General features: G+C 57.9%; 1 protein-coding gene across 1 annotated transcript in view; it reads right to left on the reverse strand.

The window, feature by feature from the left end:
* The window catches only part of MICAL3 (microtubule associated monooxygenase, calponin and LIM domain containing 3), a gene marked incomplete at both ends in the record, with an annotated part of 97127 nt that overhangs the window by 33383 nt on the left and 44297 nt on the right, over nucleotides 1-19447 (reverse strand). Inside the window, one exon of the mRNA XM_079715002.1 lies at nucleotides 5098-5293. Coding sequence (XP_079571128.1) covers nucleotides 5098-5293 — 196 coding nt within the window. The remainder of the gene's footprint in view (nucleotides 1-5097; nucleotides 5294-19447) is intronic.

Here is a 19447-nt window from a genome sequence, read left to right on the forward strand (position 1 = left end):
GCCCGCCTTGCGCAGAGAGCCTGGCCCGGCCGCCCGTGTCTGGGAGGAGACCCTAAGCCCCGGGATGCCCAGCCTGACGGGGAGGCCTGACTCCCTGGGGCCTCCGGTCAGGATGGAGAGTCTAAGAGCGTGGTTTGGGGTGAAGGCCTTGGGTCACCAGCATCAGCCGACCCGGAGACCGGGCTCAACCACATTCCACAGGGAACGTGGACCCCAAGGCTCGGTGGGTGTCGTCACACATTAACACCAGGAGAGTGGCTCTGCCTGAGCCCGCGGGGACGGGAGCCACCCTTCTCAGACTGGCCTCCGCGCTCCGCTCCGTAACGGAGAAGGGCTGTGAGCACAGCCCCGCCAGTGGGTTCTGTCCTGTAGCCTTTCTCCATGCCGGGAAGGGGGTGTGAACACCGGCTTGTAGTGGGTACCCCTAGTGGAGTGAGACTTTATTGACCGCATCACGCTTTGCTACACTCGGGTCCTCCAGCCATCCATTCGCTTGTTTACACATTTACACACTCATTCATGCATGCATTCAGCAGACGTTTCTGAGCACCTACTGAAGCTCAGCCGCTGAACTCAGAAAGAGCAGCTCCTCAGTGCCGGCAGCTCAGTCTGGCAACTCCTACTTCACTCATTCATTCAACTACAATTTACTGACTGTCTCTGCTCACAGTGCCCTTCCTAGACGTCACAAAGCTGCCACAGAAAACATATTCAGTGTCAGGGGAGAGAAGATGCGAACACCAGGACCAGACAAGGTGGCCGGTAAATGCAGGGCGGTGGGGGTCTGTACGAGGCAGTTTCAAGTGGGAAGACATAAGAATGTGGACCACAGAAAGCCTGTCTTCTGGAGTCTGATTAGCCCTCCGTGTCTACTTAGCCATGGTTTGTGCCTTATCGTCGTGATTTCACTTCTTCACTCGTATTAACTAACGACAACGTGTGAGCCCATGTGTGTCGTTTAACATCTTTCAAACGTGAAATCAGGGTAAGAATGCCTCCTGTGCTCAGCTCTAACCTCAGGTCGATTTGCGACACTTCAGGTGGACAGGGAGGCCAGCCTGCCCTCCTTCAGGCCAGGCACACTGGGGCCCCAGCTGTCGGCGGGCAGCTCTCTGGGGGGTGGGCTCAGGGCAGCCCCTCCCCGTGCCATGTCATGAGGGCAGCTAGCGTGATGAGGCCCCACTTGAAGTTGTGACCGCTCAAGGACCACGGAGAATAGCAAGGGAGGCACAGAGCATAAAAACAGGGCGGAAGGTCAACCATCCTTCTGGAGTGCCACGCGCCTCTGGAGATGGGACACGGGCAAGCCACCCTGCCTGCCTTGGTGAAAGACAGAGAGAGATGGACAGGTACTGCCAGCTGTTCCTCCCTAGGCATCACCGTCCACAGGCCCTCAGAGCAGCCCTCCGGGTCTGGCTAGGCTCCCCACGTCATGTCAGATTCCCAGTGTGAGGTCACTACTCAAGGCTCATCTTATGATATATTCTCGGGCTGCTCCCAGCGCCTGAACCTCTGGGTCTGGCCTTTGAGGGGCAGGAGAAAGGATCTGTGTGAGGCACATTCCCTGCCTGGACCACAGCCTGGAACACGTCCAGGGGGCAGAATCCCTACAGCAGAACAGAATACAAGACAACCGACTTCCCTGTCCTTTAGGGAGGAGAGAGGGACCTCAGGACACGGCCTCCCAGGAGACACGAGAGCCAGAAAATGTAGTCGTCAAGACTAGCTCTCCACGACAGCAGGGATCTGTTTCCACATTTGTAACTACATCCTGCCCCGTGTGGCTATTTGATCCAGGCAGCCTCCCAGACCACACCCTCTCTTATCGCTGGCCTGGCACTGCCGAGACGGGCAAAAGCACACGAGGGACGCAACCAGGAAGGCCAGGCAGGCTGCACCCGAGTTCACAGGGTGGGAGGTGGTCCCTGCGAAGCCCCTCAGCAAAGCCCATCGGCGGAGCTGGCGCGTCCCGCTGGAACCGCGGAGCAGAAGCCTCCCCGCTGGCTGTGCCCCGATCACTCCTCTCACAGCGCCTTCCCCGGACCTCCCCAGGCGCCAGCTTCTCACCGAGCCCACGCTGGGCTGGCAGGAGGATGCAAAGTCAACGGAGCAGCTTCTCAAGGGACAAGGTCTGCTCCAGACTTAAAAGAGCCAGCAGAGGGGCAGATCCAGGGAAGAGGATGTGCTTGGAGCACGAGGCACTTCACATGGATCAGCTCAGCTGATCACACAGTAGCTCAAGGGCACAGCCACTGTTATCATCCCTGTTCCCACAAATGAGGAGGCCGGGCTTCCAGAGGTGGGATGGTCTGGGTGAGAAGTCAGGAACCCCCAGCGTCCAGCCACATCAGGTCACCCCGTCAAACCCAGGAGGAAGGTCACGACCCGGCTCCTGGCTGCCGCAGTCGATCTGGGAACTCGGGCAGCCGCCGCGGATGGACACCACCTGAAGCTGCTGGTGGCTTCCCTTTTAAGTTAACCCGCTGGTAATCAGAGCGTCTCCGAGCAATGCCCTGTCCTGCGCGGCCGTCCCGAGGTCCCGCCCACCCTGTAAGCACTGAGCCGCCTGTGGAGGAGACCTGCCGGGTCCTGCGATCTGTACGCGGTGGAGACCACTCCGCGCTCAGGCCGGCACCCTGCGGGTGGAGGGTGACGAGGGGAGCAGTCAGGCGTGCCTCGCAGGAGGGGCTGTTCCTCACGCTGTCACCCTTTGGGCTGGCCGGCCTGTCTCCTGTGACCTTCAGGGAGTCCTCTGCAGCCCTGGCTGCCCGTCTGGGAAGCACACCTGGGCTCCGGCCCTCTCCGACACAGGAAGGAGAAAACACGGAAACCAGACCAGCCTTCTCCTGCCCCGGCACCCAGGCTCTCCCAGAGAAAATTCAAGTACTGTTTCCAGGGCCCCCTTTGGAAGATGCCCCTTCCCGCCCCTCCAAGGAAGGGTCATGGAGCTGATGAGGCCTCGGCCAAGATTCTCTGCTTGTGTGAAGGAAACCGCGAACATGATGGGAATCGCCTGGGTATCTGTCAAAACAGGTGTTCCTGGTCTCCACCTCACGCCCACTGAGTGAGACCCTGGCAGGAGCGGGGCCAGGAATTATCCTTCGACCAAGTGTCGCACGTGTCGCATCAGGGACATTTGAGAAATTTAGAGCAGTGGTTCTCACAGTTTGGTCTCCAGACCACAGCACCAGCCGGGAACTTCTGAGACATGCAGATCTTGGGCTCTACCCCAGACGGACTGGGACAGAAACCTCCCAGCTGTCTGTGCTCTCACGAGCCGGCGGGTGATTTTGATGCAGGTGAAGCTTCGTCACCACGGCCCCAGAGCAAATTCAAGGCAAGCCCGATTTCTGGCACTTAAACCACCTGTTCAAGGAAACCCAAACAGGAATCACCACGCTGCCGCTCCTAGTGAGGGTTGCCTGGGCTGTGCTTGGATCCACAGGTAAGACAGTGATTACAGCAACTGCCCACCGGGCGCAGACACTGTGCCCACTACTTTATTTGGTTTAATCCTCAAAGCAAACCTCTGAGGCGCTGTGTCCTTTGCAGATGAGGAAGGGAGGGCAAGAGAGCGTAAGAAACTTGCCCCCAGCGAGCAGGAGGTGGCGCCAGGCCTCAAGTCTGGGTTGTCTGCCTGCAGAGTCACGTCCCAGCGGCGCCCCGCGCGCTGCCTGCACCGCAGGCGCCCGAGGTAAGAGGAGGGTGAGTCCCCGCTTGGACCGGTCAGCTCCTGGAAACCCTGTCATCTCTCATCTTCAAGTCTGATGACTTCCCAAGGAAGGACGGAGGCATCTTACGGCTTCCAGGAGGAACAGAGAGACAAGCTGCTCTGGCGCCGCACGCTGACGAGACCATCGTTACACTTTCCGTAGCATCCACACTTAGTGCTTTTTCAAATGGGAACTTGAGTACGCTGGGGCATTTACTGGACCACTGGGTGCTGACTGACCTATCCTTCTACGTCACCCGCCGCGAAGGCTGTGACTCCGCCTTCCTGCAAAGCCCAGGCTACATCACCTCCACTCCTGCCCCACGATCCCTCGGTTTACAGATCACAGCGCAGGAAACGTTATTCCTGCAGGACCACTCCGCCCCACCTCGGGAGCGCTGCGTCCTGAGGGCGCTGGTTGGGGAGGCTCCACAAGAGGGGCTGCGGGGGTCCGCCTGTCCTGACTCCACTCCACCTGCCTGCCCTGTTCTCTTCCAGCCCGTGGGGTCTCCTGCTGAGCCCTGACTTGGGCACTGACCCAGGCAGGCCTGTGGGTGGCGGGAATGCGCGGACAAGGACAGAGACTTTCCCCAAAGGTGCACGCGGCTCAGCCGGACGGCACCACGCACTGCGAGGGGCCCTGGGATGCAGGTTTCTGCTCCTTTCCACACACGGGAGAAAAAAAGAAGCCCAGAGAGATGAGACAGCTTCCCCGAGACTGCACAGCGACCCGGTGGCTGAGTCACCCCAGAGCCTCCATGGAACCCACCTACAGGGGCACGGTCGCCTCCCTGTGGAAGCCCCTCCCCCGACACACCTGTAAACACCAGCCCAGGGCACATTTTTTCTGTTCCTTTTCAATGAAAAGCAGGGTTAAGGTCTTGGTAGGCGCTCAGTAAGTACTGAATCTCTGAATTAAGGCAAACAAACTGGTCCTTTCTGACTAACGAGATGGGGAGCTGGAGCACCAGGTGGCAGGGAACACGGAGAGCCCTGGACGTGGACCAGAGACCCTGGGCTTGAACCTCAGTCAACCCTCCATCCTAGGCCTGGTCACCATCGTTTCCTTACCACGAGGGGGCGAGATGCACACCCTATATATTTCACAGGCCCTGCAGGACGACCAGCTGAGGCATCGGACGCTGCAGTCCGCAGCCGTCGCCTACAAGCGCCTACACGTGCCCAGCTCTGTCCCAAGCACCTTCTACCCCGGGGCCCTCGCACGACTCTTCAGGACGCCCTGGTGCTGCCGCCCCTCACACGGACGAGGGGACAGGCAGAGAGGTCACACGCCCCGCCCAGTCACGGGTCACAATGCAAACCCAGGCCGCTGGGCTCGGGGCCCCGCTCCCCTGCCCGCTGCAGACGCAGCCCCACAGGCTGACCTGCTGGCCGCGTCCTCCTCCGTGCCCGTGTCCAGCACACTGCTCAGGTTGTGCTCGGCCTGCGTCTCCTCGGGCACCTCCTCCAGCCCCTCCGCCTGCCGCACCGACAGGCGGTAGTTCTCCAGCTCAATCCTCTCCGGGGTGCCCCGCAGCCTCTTGGCGATGCTGGGCTCCTCCAGGCCGTTCACGCTCGGGCCTGCACGACAAGCAAGAAGCAAAGTTCTGGGATCAGCGACAGTGACGAGGGAAGGAACTTCTCCCTGGAAGGAGGGGCGGCCGTCCCACGAGGCCAGGGAGCCGGACACGGCAGCTGGGAGAGCCCAGAGGCCTCTGGTGTGAGGGGGCAGGAGACAAAAGACCCCACATCTGCCCTACAGCGGCGCGACAGCCTGGGGAGCAGCGCACACTGGCCGGGGGGCCGGGGCAGGACTGGCCCTCAAGGGAAAGCAGCCTGTTGAGAAGGGAGTCCTCTCTGCTGCCCCCCGACAAGGTCCAGGACCCGCTGCCCCCCACAAAACGGCCCAGGACCCAATGTCCCCACCCGCTCAGTTCAGGACCTGCTGCCGCATCCCATGGTCCGGGACCCAGTCGAGGTTCGGGCACTGCATCTGGCTGGTTTACTGAGGTGTCCAGGTAAGCCGTTCTGCAGAGCTTCTCACACTGTGGGTTTGTCTGTCTCACGTTTAGATTCATGGCAAGACTTTTTGTTCCACGGGAACACCTTGTGGACGACTCCAGGCCCCTCCCACTGCACCCACGCAGGACAGTCAGGCCCCCTCGGTCCTGGTGACACCAGCTGGACGGCTTGGTTGAGCTGGTGCCCACCCACGTCTCTGTGGTAAAGAGACCTTTTCCCCTTTGTAATTAATACGTAATCTGTGGGGGGATGCGGAGAGACCCTGGACTACCTGTTCCCAGAATACCCACGTCAGGGGGCTCAAGATCCACTGATGACCCTGCCTGGTCAATTATTGCTCTGGGAGGCCCACGATGGCGGTTTCTAGACTCTATCATTCCTTTGCGAAGAAATCTGAGGACTGGGCTTCCCTGGTGGTGCAGTGGTTAAGAATCCGCCTGCCAATGCAGGGGGCATGGGTTCGAGCCCTGGTCCGGGAGGATCCCACGTGCCATGGAGCAACTAAGCCCATGCGCCACAACTACTAAGCCTGCGCTCTAGAGCCCACGAGCCACAACCACTGAGCCCTCATGCCACAACTACTGAAGCCTGTGCGCCTAGAACCCGTGCTCCGCAACAAGAGAAGCCACCGCAATGAGAAGCCCACACACCGCAACAAAGAGTAGCCCCCACTCACTGCAACTAGAAAAAGCCAGCGTGCAGCAACAAAGACCCAACACAGCCAAAAATAAATAAATGAAAGAAAGAAAGAAAGAAAGAAAGAGAAATCTGAGGCCTGCGATGGGTTCGTGGACTCTGAGGACTCAGGTGTCCGATGTCGCCGTCATGCGCCCCTCACCTCCCCCATCTCCATCGTTACCCTTCCTAATACACATTGTGACCCCACGTTTGGGCAGAAGAGGCCCACCGACCACTCTCCTGTGTCCACTGTGACAGGACGTCACATGTGGTGCAGAGTCAGACAGACCCGCTGAGACAACGGACTCCGCCACTGACCAGCTGAAGGACCTTAGGAAAATCACACGACCACTGAGAGCTCGCTTCCTGATCCATGAACAAGGACAATCCCACGTCGCAGGGTTACTACGAGTACGCAGTGACTTACACACGCATGTACGCGCATCTGTGCAGGTGCCATCTCTGTGCCCCGTACACACTGCCTCCCTCTTCTATGAGTCAGGTGATACAGCTGAGGTCCAGGAACATTTTCACCACCCACCTGTACAAGTCTGTTGCATCCATCTGCCCTGGATTGCAAACGACAGTTACTGGACACAGAAGGCCGGGAAGAGGCTCTGAGCAGAGCGAGCAGCACAGGGAAGGGGCCCAGGTGGAGGGACGCAGGCACCGGGGCGGGGCAGGGCACAGGGCCTTGCGTCCCGCCAGGGCAGGCACCTGGCTTCAGTGACACTCTCGGCTTTAGGGACCGACACTAGGTTTAGCAGGTGAAGTCACACCGGCCAGTGTCAGGTGGTCTTAAGGCGAAGCCCAGAAGCCCCCTGATGAAGCGCTGAAGGACGGGGTGGGAACACTGATTTAGTAACTTTTGTGACGCGAGAGGCTGTGCAGAAAACGTCTGGAAGGCTGGCCCTTCTGTCATGCGCACGTTCCAAACCTCCTCGTAAAATCATTAGAAATAACCCTGTGAACGCAGGCAGTCACGGAATAAAGTCTCAGCACATCTGCTGCAGTGACCAGGATCTCCCACCAAACAGCACCCTTCAAATCACTAGAGATTCGTTCTGAAAAGCAAGACCTGGGGCGTGTTCACTTACAAATGCAGGTAAATGTATAACCGTGGGGTCTGGGCACGAATCCTGCGCCGTGTGCACACATCTGCCCGTCCCGGTCTTGGTGCCCCGGGAGCCTCATTTTGGACACCCCCGGACTATCCTTCAACACTGAGCTCAGGGCCCCCGAAGTGTGAGCTCTGATGCTGGACGAGGGCGTGTGGAAAATTAGGAAGCACGTGGTCTCCAGATGACAGCACGGAAGAGGCAGGGAGCACAGCAGGTGGACACGGTCTCGACAGTCTCCACACCCGCCCCCAGGCCCTCCGAGGGCACAGGCTCTAATCGCGGGGCCAGCCTTTCCAAACACCAGCCTTCCTGGCCTCCTTCTTTCTCCTCATCAAAACCCATCTCGATAAAGACAAGGCCAAGGGTCCCCGACTACAGTACCACTTGATCCTGTCCTTCCCATCATGTATTTTTGACAACTGCCCTTAAACGGAAAGGGAAATAAATGGGTGGCAACTACCCGAGCACAAAGTTTTGGGGAATTCCATGAATCTGGAATAAAGACCAGTATTTCTTTTAGATGGTAGAAGAAAAACAGAGTAAGAGATGTCACTTCAGGGAAAACAACTCACATCATCAGTTCAGACTGAGCAATTTCAAGGTAGAGAAGGAACACACTCATGGGAAGACCCTTGGGGGAAACGCACAGTGTCTGCCAGGAATTCCACGAGAAACTGGGGAAGCAACGCAGGCGAAAATGCTCTCTACTCTGAGCGCCGCAGGCCAGGCATGGCAAAGAAAGTCCTCACAGGGATGGTTCCAGGCGTGTAGAGGCATCAGGGCTCGAGCACACACGCAGGACCACGGGAGCATGGAAAAGGGGCGCGTGGCCCACCCAGGGATCCAAGGAGGGCGCTCTGGAGGAACACGGAGGTAGGCGACAGCTTTAAGGTAGGTAACAGTTTGCAAGTGAGATCACCGAGGTTCAGAGACAGTAAGTAAGCTGCCCAAGGTCACACAGCTGGTGAGCGGTGGGGCCAAGACCCGAGTCCCAGGAGCACAGCGTCTGCTCAGAGGCCTGGCGTGCTGCCGCCAAGGCACGTTTCCTTGGAGTCCTGCTCTGCCTTCCCCCACAGGGGCGTCTTCACCACGATGTCCTCCCCACCGTGACCTTCATGACGAAGGACAGAGACTCCATGGAAATGTCCTGGAGCGGAGCGTCTGGCGTCTGGAATGACATCCTGCCCTCCTCGCAGCGTCAATTCTCTGGAGTTTCCACAGGCTGTGTAGAGCAGGGGACCATCCAACCCCAAGCCCAGAGTCTAGGGCTTTAGGGAGGGGAGATGTTAATTTAATACTGGGCTTGGCCACAATCAACAAAAACGAAGCCAGAAACACTCAGATCATTCACACATCAGTCCCCACAGAGAGGAGGCTGTGGGCCGTGAGGCCTAAGACATTCCCACTGGAGACGCTGTAAAAGGCAGGAGGGCTGGAGTCGCTCACTGGTCAGGCCCCAGGCCCCTCTGGTTTCCACCCACTTTCAGCGACCAGGGAAAGCGGGATGTTCCCTCAGGGCCGGGTCCCCATGGAGGCTGTTTCCCAAAGGGAAGGTGGCACTCAGAGGACGCTCGGCAAGTACCCAAAATTCACCAGCTGCCAAAATGTGCTTAGCAGTCCTGGGCCATCACCTTAAAATGTCATGGGGAATTAAAACAAACAAACAATCAACAAAATCAGCATCCTTGATTCTCTGTCCTGAGCAAAGGGCCATTTGCCAGACTAACCAGATGGTGATGATAAATTAAGACACTGAAGGAAGTAATGGTGGAGGCGGCCTTGGCAGTGGTTCTGACACCACGACAGACAGAGGACCCCCACCTGCCGCCCCCGGGTCCTCGCTGTCTCGTCAGCTTCGGAGGAGCCCAGGAGAGCAGAGGCTGCAGAAGGGCAGTTTGGAAAGTCAGGGTGAACCAGCAGGGTCAGGCCAAGACCCCCAGACTCTCCACGTCACATGCTTTTGATGCGGCAACACACAGGGGCTTCCCAGCTGAAACTGGGACGAGGGATTTGGGATCATTCCTAGGCTGACTGTTCCCTAAGTCCAGGCAAGCAGACCTCAGGTCACTGGAGGCCAATTCCAGCTCCACAGACCAAAGGGAAACAGCTCCAGGATCTGGGTGGCACCCTAAATAAGAGAAAGGCTCTGAGCCTGAATGACAGGCCCTGCTCTGGGACAGTCACTGCCTGCGTGAGCTCCATACATCATCCTTAAGGAAATATTTTCCTCACGGAAGAACCCGCTCTCAGATGACAGACGAGCGCTGCCAAAGCCCTTGGCAACACGCGTGAAATCACCCTGGGGAAGAGGTCGCCCTCCTCACGAGGAGCCCCCGACCTCACGGGGCTGCGAGGGGGTCCCTGCTGCAGTTCTGCGGCAACGCATGGCCACCCCGGGGCAGGACTGCTGTCCGGACCAGAGACAGCTGCCTCTGTGGGGTGCTGCCTTCGACAGGGGCCCCGTGACGTGAGTGGCCCGGCGGCCCCGTGGGGAAGCAGCAGCCCACTCCCCCCACTTCACTGCCACTCAAGCTGCCAGCTGAGCTGCTGCTCAGCTGTCCAAGGAGTGGGCGGCCGCTCTGCCCGGGACCCCGTGCCCACTCCCGTCTGGCGGGGCAGTGGGTCTGGTGTCTGCGGGAGGAGGAGGCCCACCTTGGGGGAAAGGCTCACTGGGGCTGCTTCCATGGCCTTCTCAGAAGGGCCCTGGGACAGCTGGTTTGGGCCTCAGCAGACACTGCTGGGCCGGCCGCATGCCTGAGGCCTCGCACGGCCATTTCTCCCTCTGGAGGACACCGCACACTTCGCCGGCGCTTTGGTTCTGGAGGCCAAAGGAAGGAGTTTCCAAGCACTGCCTCAGTGAGGTGACTCCGGCCCCTGCACGTGGACCCTCCGATAGACTCTTCTGTGGTTTCCTGCTGTCAGGGGGTAGTGTTCACAGCACATCCCGAGGTCACAGGACAGGAGGGTGTCAGATGCTCGTTTGCTCGGGAAGCAGGTGATGAAGGAACAGGGACGACCCACTGATCCAGGACTGTGATGTGGGCTGCACGCCCCGCCGCTGGGCGCTGCCGGCGCTATTGCCACCCAGGGTTCTGATGTCCACAGGCCCTAGGAGACCGGGCCTGGACGGCACCCGGGGCCGTGTGGCTGTGCAGCGAGGGGCGGGATCGCGAACTGCCCCTCCACACCCAGCGTCTCCTCGTCGTCCAGGGGGACCACGTGCTCACGCGGGGCACAGAGAAAAGCAGGTCACGCGGACGCAAGGGGGAGATACTGAATTACCAAGAGTCGGGCAGTGACCGAGAGGCCGAGGAGGGGAAACGCAACAGGGACAAGTCAGAACCGTCCCAGGAAACCCACCAGGTGGGAGGAGGGAGGCGGGAGCCTACAGCCCGCAGAGTCCCCGCAGGAAGCTGAGGGGCTCGTCCATCGCCACAGCCCTTGGCTCCCCGTCTGCAGGATCCCAGGGGACTTGTGCTGTTACGTTAGTTTTCTAACATTACGTGACTTTTGCTGCTATTAGTGCATCTCCCAAAGGTGTCTTTTTGGCAGGTGAAAATCCTGGCGCACGTCACTCTAACTGACCCAGGCAAAGAGGTCTCTTTTAAGGCACGTACCTGAGTCTCCATTAAAAAAAACACCTTAACAGGGCTTCGTGTAGCTCTCTTGATAACGTATCTTTCATGTGTCGAAATATCTCAGAGATGAAACTCGACTTGACCCTTAACAGTCAGCTGGGTCACCCCGCAGAACGGCCACCTCTCTGCTGTCTAAAGCGCTGGGGTCTGCTGTGTTTTCTCTTAAATCCCACAGAGCTGAGCTCTAGCTGCAGTTCTGCTGTTCCCACCTGGCCGCCCACGTGCACACACCTGTGCACACATGGGAGCCATGGGTGCGGTCGGCAGATCAGGAGGGTCCCTACAGCTCAAGGTAAGGGGCCTGTCCACCAGCCCACTCGTGGGGCTAGCCTCTGAAATCTTAATAAGAGGTGGGTAAAGATAAGGGTGGCCCACAGGTCAGCCCAGCCCGGCCCTCTGCCTGCTGCTGCTGGCCCCTCCATACCCCCAGGGCTCTAGTGCGCCTTCATCACACCATCCACCTCCTGAGTGCACCCCAAACTGGAGGGTCCTGTCCGCCGCCGCACAGGGCTCTCCCAGCCTCCTGTGGTTCAGGTGCCGTCAGTGCAGCAGAGCAAATGTTCGGTAAAGCGTCTTGAATAAACAATCAAGATGGAAGGTCTCAGCCTGTATCTGAACTAGAGCAACACCTCACTATACTTTTAAGGAATTGGTTGGACATAATCTGGTCTCAGTTTCCTCATCTTGACACACAACACTGAGGGCCTCTGCGTGTCTCAAGGAGCTCGATGCTGTTCCAGACCCCAAGAAGAGGCAGGAACACCACCTGTGAAGACAGTAGCCGTTCCCTTAGCGCCCGGGACAGAGAAATTCCTATGAAGATGCCAACGTCCTACAAGACTCCACGGAGGAAGGCTCTGAAAAGCCACCATCTCAAACGACCTGATGCTCTAAACGCATGTCCTCGCTTCACCGTGGAGAGCAGCTGAGCCCCAGGGAGCATCTCGCTCACTGAAGGACCAGACCCGTACGAGCACGCGGAGGGGAGAGGTGGGAAGGGAGGGGAGGACCACGCGTCTGCCCACCAGGCACCGCCAGAGGATGATCTTTTCCAAGATGCGCATTCAGACTGCACCCCTCCCCTCTGGGGCACTTCAGTCCAGAGTGCGTCCCAAGCTGGCTGCGAGGGGCTTTCGGGGGGTCAGCTGCACAGCCCCAGAGCGGGCTTGGCCTCTGAGCCGTGGAAGGTGGGAAGCGAGGCCCTGCCCATAATCCAACGATCAACAGGGACAAACCCACCTCGCGACGAAAGGCCCTAGACAGGCTCCTTCCAAAGACAGCATCTCCGCAACGGCCTCCCCCCAGACAATGTAGATCTGCTGTGGGAGAGGAGCCAAGCCCCTCCAGCAATGCCCACAAGCACCACCTGAGGCGCACCTCGGCCCCGTCACACCTGCGCTCTCATCTGTCAGCCGGTCCCTGAGACGTCCGGGCACGGGGGCCTGCACGGCTGGTGCTGGGAGTTCAGAGCCCTCTCCAGCGGCCAGCCGGGCACCCACGAAGCACTGTCCCTGCGCTGACTCCAGGCCGGGAGGTGGCTCGGGGCCCCTGGGGGCTTGTGGGGAGCCACACCGTCCCTAGGCCCACGTGTAACCCTACCTCTGCCTAAGAGAAGCTATAATCCTGCACAGTCCTCTGACTCTCACGTGGGTGCTGAAATTCAGCTTAATGTCAACCTATCCAGGACTGCTTTTCTTCCGTTGCTACAGTGAAGAGCCCCCAGGGTGTCGTGGAGTTAGCAGGTGACCTCAGAGCCCATCCACGCAGGCTGAGGAACAAGCAAGGCCAAATTTAGCCAAGCCCTGCAGAGATTCAACGCCCACTGTCTCAGGACCAGACACGGCCAGCCCTCCTCACTGTTCTGTTTCCCCAAATCTCTGCTGGCTGGGAACACATCCCAGCAGGCCGTCCTGTCCTAACCCCGCAGGATGCATCGCCCAGTCAGCAGAAATAACCCTAACTCACTCTCACTCTGATTATGCCAGCATTTTCTGGAATCTCCACCAATGATCATAGATGATATTCCTGTAATCCTTTTAAATAAACGAGTTTCCACACGTTTCAGCTTAGTTGCTCTTGACAACAATCTCACGAAGTAGAGCAGCAGGGAGCCTTCTTTCCATTTTATGATCTTAACAGATGGGGAAACTGAGGCTCAGAGAGATGAATGACCGAAGACAGCAAGGATAACAGGCTGCGTCTTCTCTTCAAGATCTGTCCTTGTTCCCTTTAGACCCAGCTCTGCTCTCCGAGGCTGTGCTCACCTCAGAAGATGAGCACATTCTGGGGCGCAGGGCGATTCACTGTGGTTCAGGAAAACGGACTCCTGTTCTAAAACACTTCCTCGGTGTCTGACAGCACACACAGTACCGGCACAGCTGCCGACGTGCACACAGCGTCACATGCTGGGAGGCGTGTGCCCACAACCTGACAGGGGCGGGCAGGCCCTGCCGTCCAGTGTGGTCTGTGTCACTTTCTTTGTCCTCACGCACTCTCTTCCCTGGTCTCCTACAGGGAACAATCAAATGGAGACTAATTTTACATTTAGGGCCTGTCCTTACTTCTCCTGACTTTAGTCTAGAATGGTGGTGGGTCAACCAGGTGATCTTTTCCTCTGGGGTCACCTAGCAATGTCACAACCTGGGAAGGGGGGTGTCCTGAGATCCAGTGGGAAGAGGCCAGGGATACTGCAAACAGCCAACAACGCACAACAAAGAACTATCCGTCCAAACGTCAACAGTGCTGAGCCTGAGAGCCCTGCCTGGAAATCACAGCAGACTATCTCCCACCTCTCACTGATCAGGCCAACCAGCACACCAGATGCTGGACCGCGGCCCAATGGACAAGGTCAATAGGACAGAGCAGTGATGCTGCCACCAGAGTGAGGCATCCTGAACCTCGGAGGGCAGCGCGTGGAGGGCCCGTCGGGAAGGGCCGTGTGGGGCACACGGTCCGCGTGCTGGGCAGAGGTGCCCCGCCCTCCACTGTCCTTCGGTACAGAGGAGTCTCTCTCTCACGGAGATGCTGCTCATCCTGCTGGCCCCCGTCCACCCGCCCAGCCCTCCGGCGTGGGGCCTGGGGACAGAGGCCAAGTGCTGGAGGCTGACAGGTATGTCAGAAGGCCCACTCACTAAATCCAGGGAGAAAAGCAGACATGGGAACACGACGGGGAAAAACACTGCTTCTTTCTCCGCGTCCCCAACTTTCTTCTTTTTCCATTTTCCAGAAACATCCTCTATGAGCTTGCAGGGCCTGTCATGACACGCCTGCCCGAGGCTGGGCCTGGACATGCTCAGGCCTCCCGAGCTGCTCCTGTGCCCAACCCAAGTTGATCCAACATGGCAGAACCCAAAATGCTCACTGCAATGACATGCACGCTTAGCCCGGATTTAAGCGTCGTTTTACGTGAGTGGAATCTGGAGCTGCCCAAACTCCGACAGGTAAGAATGTCCGTGTTTAACTCCTGTCATGGGTGATTCTGCTCAAAGTGTCAGGACAGAAAGAGGCAGACCCTTATCTCTCCCTCTCCTCTGCCAACCCCACCCAGGGCCAAGCCAGGCAACTGCTGTGAATGGCAGCTGTAAAGCATCAATAGTAAGAGAAGGAAACCGTCAGCTCCACCATCCCCGGGGCCTCTCAGAGAAGTGTGATAAAATGCGAGTGTAGAGGAGAAATAAGCAGCAGGCGTACAAGTCAGAAGCAGCTAGACTGTTGCCCAAGAGCAGCACTGAACGTCATCCCGGAGCACAAGCCTGGCTCTTCCAGACGGGCAGGGAGGGTCCATGTGCAGGGACATCTTAGTAGCACGACTTTAGGCTCAGTGTCGTTTGAACTGATCAGAGTGCTGATATGGAGGAAATGAAAAGCAGTCGATTCAACATCATTATTCTCCTCCGTCTCTTCTGATCTCCCCCTTCACGTACCAGTGATGAAACCCTTTGCTCTGGAATCTACCCTCTTTGCAAAGGCACATTCCCAGCCCTGGGGTCACTGCTAAAAATCTGGGGACACGTATTTCCCGGAAATAACCAAATGCACATTCACAGATGACACGGGCGTTCGTGCGTGTTTTTAGAAAGTCATCTTGGTGGAGCCGACACGCAGCTCTCTTCCCGCCGCCCCATGCGGACAAGCTGAGGCTGGAGGACACGGGAGTGGAGGGGGCGGCACTGTGTGCGTCCTGTACCGACTTCACCCGGCTCTGCCTGGGTCAGTCACGGGGCCGAGCGATCCAGTCTGCAAAATGCTACCTTCCTCACAGCCTACGGTGTGATGAGATGAGGGATGCGTATACAGAAGGCGTCTGGACAGTGCCTCGCACACAGTAAGTGCTACACACTAGCTGTACCCCATTACGCGTCTTCCTGAATTGTTCTCTATGAGTTCGTGTGACATCAGCCCCAACGGCAGATTCACCAGTATAAACACTTGGGGGAGACTGACAGCCGTGAGCACACTTCAAGTTTCACTCCCTATTTTTATCTGAGGGAGACTCCAGCAGAGGCGGGGGCTCTCCCGGTTGTAAACACGACGGCCCCTTGGTGTGGTATTTGCAGCGGCCCGGAGCACGGCTGTCGGCTCTCAGCAGCCCCCAAGGGCAGCAAGACTCTGGCCCTTCCCGCAGGCAGCTGGCCAAGCCCCGTCGCCCCAGGGCCCAGAGCCTCCACTGGGGTTGCCTTCCCCACACCCGGATCCCTGTGTTCCTGGGCCTCCAGCAATGCTGATGCCCCACTGAAGGCAGGCAGGGAGCTGGTTTAGAGTAATTCACAGGAGACAGAACCGAGGGCAGAGCCTTCTCTTCTAGAGGAAGAACGTACTAACCCAGGTAAGTATGCTGGTGGCAAATGGTGGGAGGGAAATTTTACAGCTGGTCTCTCCAGCCTGGTCTTTCTAGATACTGACTCAGTTCTAGCAAACAGGGGAACAAGAATAAACAGGCTATTATAACCGTATTGTGACAACATCAGCTGTTCTCCTTCAGCACCAGGTTGAGCTCAGGCGCCTGACAGACTCTTCGCCCTCAGGTCCCTAATCCCACTTTTTTTTAGGTCTCATCTCTGAGCAGCCGCAAAGTGCCAGGAGGATCACACCCTCAGGAACTCACCTCCACTGATGCCCGGCTTCATTACCCTGGAAGGACACGAGAACTGAATGAAAACGTGTTTATTTAGGCCTCTGCACGGAAACAGCCCCGATTTTGTTGTGTGTTTGAGGCCCAGGTCCTTCCAGAGCCCCAGCCCCCGTCTGGCAGCACAGGTCTGCAGAGGCTCCCAGTAGGGCCAAGCTTTCTTGGGGAGTCAGCTGTGATGGAGGCCCAGTCACATCGGGACCCGGGGCGCAGGAACCGCAGAGAAGCAAGCAGGTGCCTGAATTGCAGGGCCCGAGCTCTTCCGGTAACCGGGGCCCCTTAACACAAAATAACCACTAAAGACCTACAATTCCAGGCAAGGACACTATGAAACAACAGTGACACAGTGGAAATAACCCTGACATTTTACAGAAGTACAGAATAGGAACTCATACTAGGGACAGTTTCATACGATTAATGCACAGTCACGGCGAGCTGGTGAGTACAGAAATAGAGGTAAAGAACACGTAAGAGGCAACAGAAATTCTGACTCCATTTTAAGGATTCTTCTAGCAATCACTAGCATGGCCCCAGGAGCCTGTTCTTAGTAGGCAGAGCTAGGGCCCCGGACCCCCTTCTGCCGGAAGGTGTCCCCAAACTGCCCTTTGTGCCAACGCCCCTCTGTGAGTGACGGGGGCAGTCTGACCTCACCGGGGGACACCACCAAGGGCGGGGTCAGGTCTGCTTGGCTTGGGTGGAAGGGTGACTCAACCTCTCACCCACTGTCCTTCTTGGAGCAAAGCCTTGCTGCCCCCAGAGCAACTGCGGAGCGAGAGGCGTTACCCCAGCGTGCACGCCTTCTCCCCGCAGGCCCTTACGATGGATCTACTTGCTGGCACTTGCTGGATGCTTGGCTGGATCTGAGGTGCCAGGTAAGGCCTGGTTTCGGAGTCTTGGTGAGGTTGTAGAGCTCTGTGAAAGGGCCTGGCGTGCGGGGAGGAGTCTTCCTGAAGCTGTCTGCTGGCTGTTACACCCCAGCAAGGCCCGAGCAGGGGCTTGTCTTCAGTGGGTCCCTCAGGGGACAGGACGGGAACAGAGGGCAGCCCATTCTCACTGCTTCCTGCGCCCCCGTCGCATGCAGGAGCCCTCCTGGGCAGTGTCCCAGTGAGGGAAGGGCCAGGGAACCGATGAGAAAAAAAGAGAACGGGCTTCAAGTTTCAGAAAGAAACTCGACCCAAAGGGAGCTCTCCAGGGTCTTCAGCCCGTATCTTTTTTCTCCCAGCCTTCTGCAGGGCCCAGGACAGACCCGACTGACTGATTTCAGAGAAGGGGGAGGCCGGCGAGCAGGCCGGGAGGGGCAGGAGCTCTCCCTGCCGGGACCAACTCCCAACCCAGTGATGCTGCTGTGGCCGCGCGGGGACCCAAGGGGGCTGCCGGGTGGAGGGGAGGCCAGGAGGCCGCTTCACACCAGGCCACCATCACCTAGAGCATGGTGGGCGCAGACTGGCGCTGAGCGTCCCCCTCCGATGTGCCCTCTCCTGGCCCCATTCAGCACCCAAACGGCTGTGCCCCTGTAGTCGGCGGGCCGGCCGGCACCAGAGGCCCCGCTGCCAAGGTCACAGTGTGTGTGAGAAGGGGGCTCAACCCTCCAGGCTCGAGCAGCCAAGCAGAACTGGACCCCCTGCCTCTGTGTCCAGGTCACAGAAACACACAGAGCTGGGAGGACAGAGCAAGGACTGTCCCTGACGCCAGGCAAGAGCCTCAAGGCGCCCAAGTGCTCCGGTCCCCACGGTACCAGCCAGTAGGAAAGAGGAGGGCACAGCCTGGGTTCAGGCAGAGGCAGGCTCCACGGAGAGCTTTTTCCTTCACCTGCTCCCGCCTCAGGGCCCTCTTGCAGGATGACGGAATGGGGGACACAGGTGGCATCTTCCTCCACGCAAGGAAGCAAAATGCCTTCCACCATGCCCCCCTCAAACAGGGGCCCTTCCACTAATGGGAACCTGTATTTTAGGTATAAACAGCTTGTTTCCCCATTTTAATACACCTACGTTCTCTCCCGAGCCCAGCCCACGAGTGAGAATCCTGAGGCACCGTGGTTTCACACCCACTCCTAAGACCTGCCTGAGCGACCCCTCCCCACCCTCCAATCAGGAAAAAGGGGAGGAAAAGAAATACTCAGAAACCTGAAGATTGTTTGGAATTTATTCTCTTAAATAAGAATGGTGACACTTGTTAAAAAAAATTAAAAGCACAACACCTTAGTTTCACAATAACGGAAAAACAAAGTTACACAAGTAAATAAAAACAACTCACAAAGAAACACACCAAAACGCACAACAGCACGGGTTAGAGACGAAGGCAAAGGCGAGGCTTCACAGCAGGAAGGCTGGAGACGGACAGGCACACCGTCCCTGGCACAGCTCTGGCCTCTGTACCACGCCTGGGGACCCGCCTGCTGCCTGCCCCCGCCCTCCACCCCAAGCTTAACGGATCAGGAAAAGTGGGTGCAGAACCCCTTAACTCACTGGCCAGGCCTTGAAGGCCATGCTGAGGCCCCTTTCAGGAGAGACTAAGGATTCCACTGTCCTACAGACACACTGAACACCAAGAGACAGCAGGGAGCTGTGCTAACAGACCCGCGCCTGGAAGCGAAGCAGCCCCCTGGGGTTCCTGAGCAAGATCCCTGCTCCCCTGCTTTGTCTGTCACCTTTCTGGGCTGGGGAGTGTGCACTGCTCATGTCTGGGGACACTTGCCCCGTGGCCCCCCCTCCCCCGGGCGCCTGGCTGCTCTGCTCTCCCCAAAGCCTGACGGGAACACTGTCAGGTCAGTGGCATGGTCCCCAGTGTAAGCCAGAGCCAAGGGATGAGAAGCCTGGGGAAGCTTCACTAGTACTGTTAGTACCACTTAGGGCACAACATATAAACGTGTACTTGTAGATTATGAAACTAAGCCAGCGCAAACACAGGTGTGTATATGCATGTGTTCACACATCACCGTCTACTTGGACTCTTGGGGTGGGGTTGGAGAGTGAAGCTGGATTCGGAATTCTCTTTGCTTTTCTAATAGGTTTTCCAGAAATGCCTATAAGGGAAGAGGGCTTGGGAAGCAGTGGGAAGATCTCGTAACTTCCTCCTGATGGCAGGAACCCAGGATTGTACCGCGTGTGGCTATTCTAGCTGGTGTGGGAAATGCCTGCATTTCCTAATG

This window comes from Hyperoodon ampullatus (genome assembly GCF_949752795.1).
Source record: "Hyperoodon ampullatus genome assembly, chromosome: 11".
Classification (NCBI taxonomy): Eukaryota; Metazoa; Chordata; class Mammalia; order Artiodactyla; family Ziphiidae; genus Hyperoodon; species Hyperoodon ampullatus.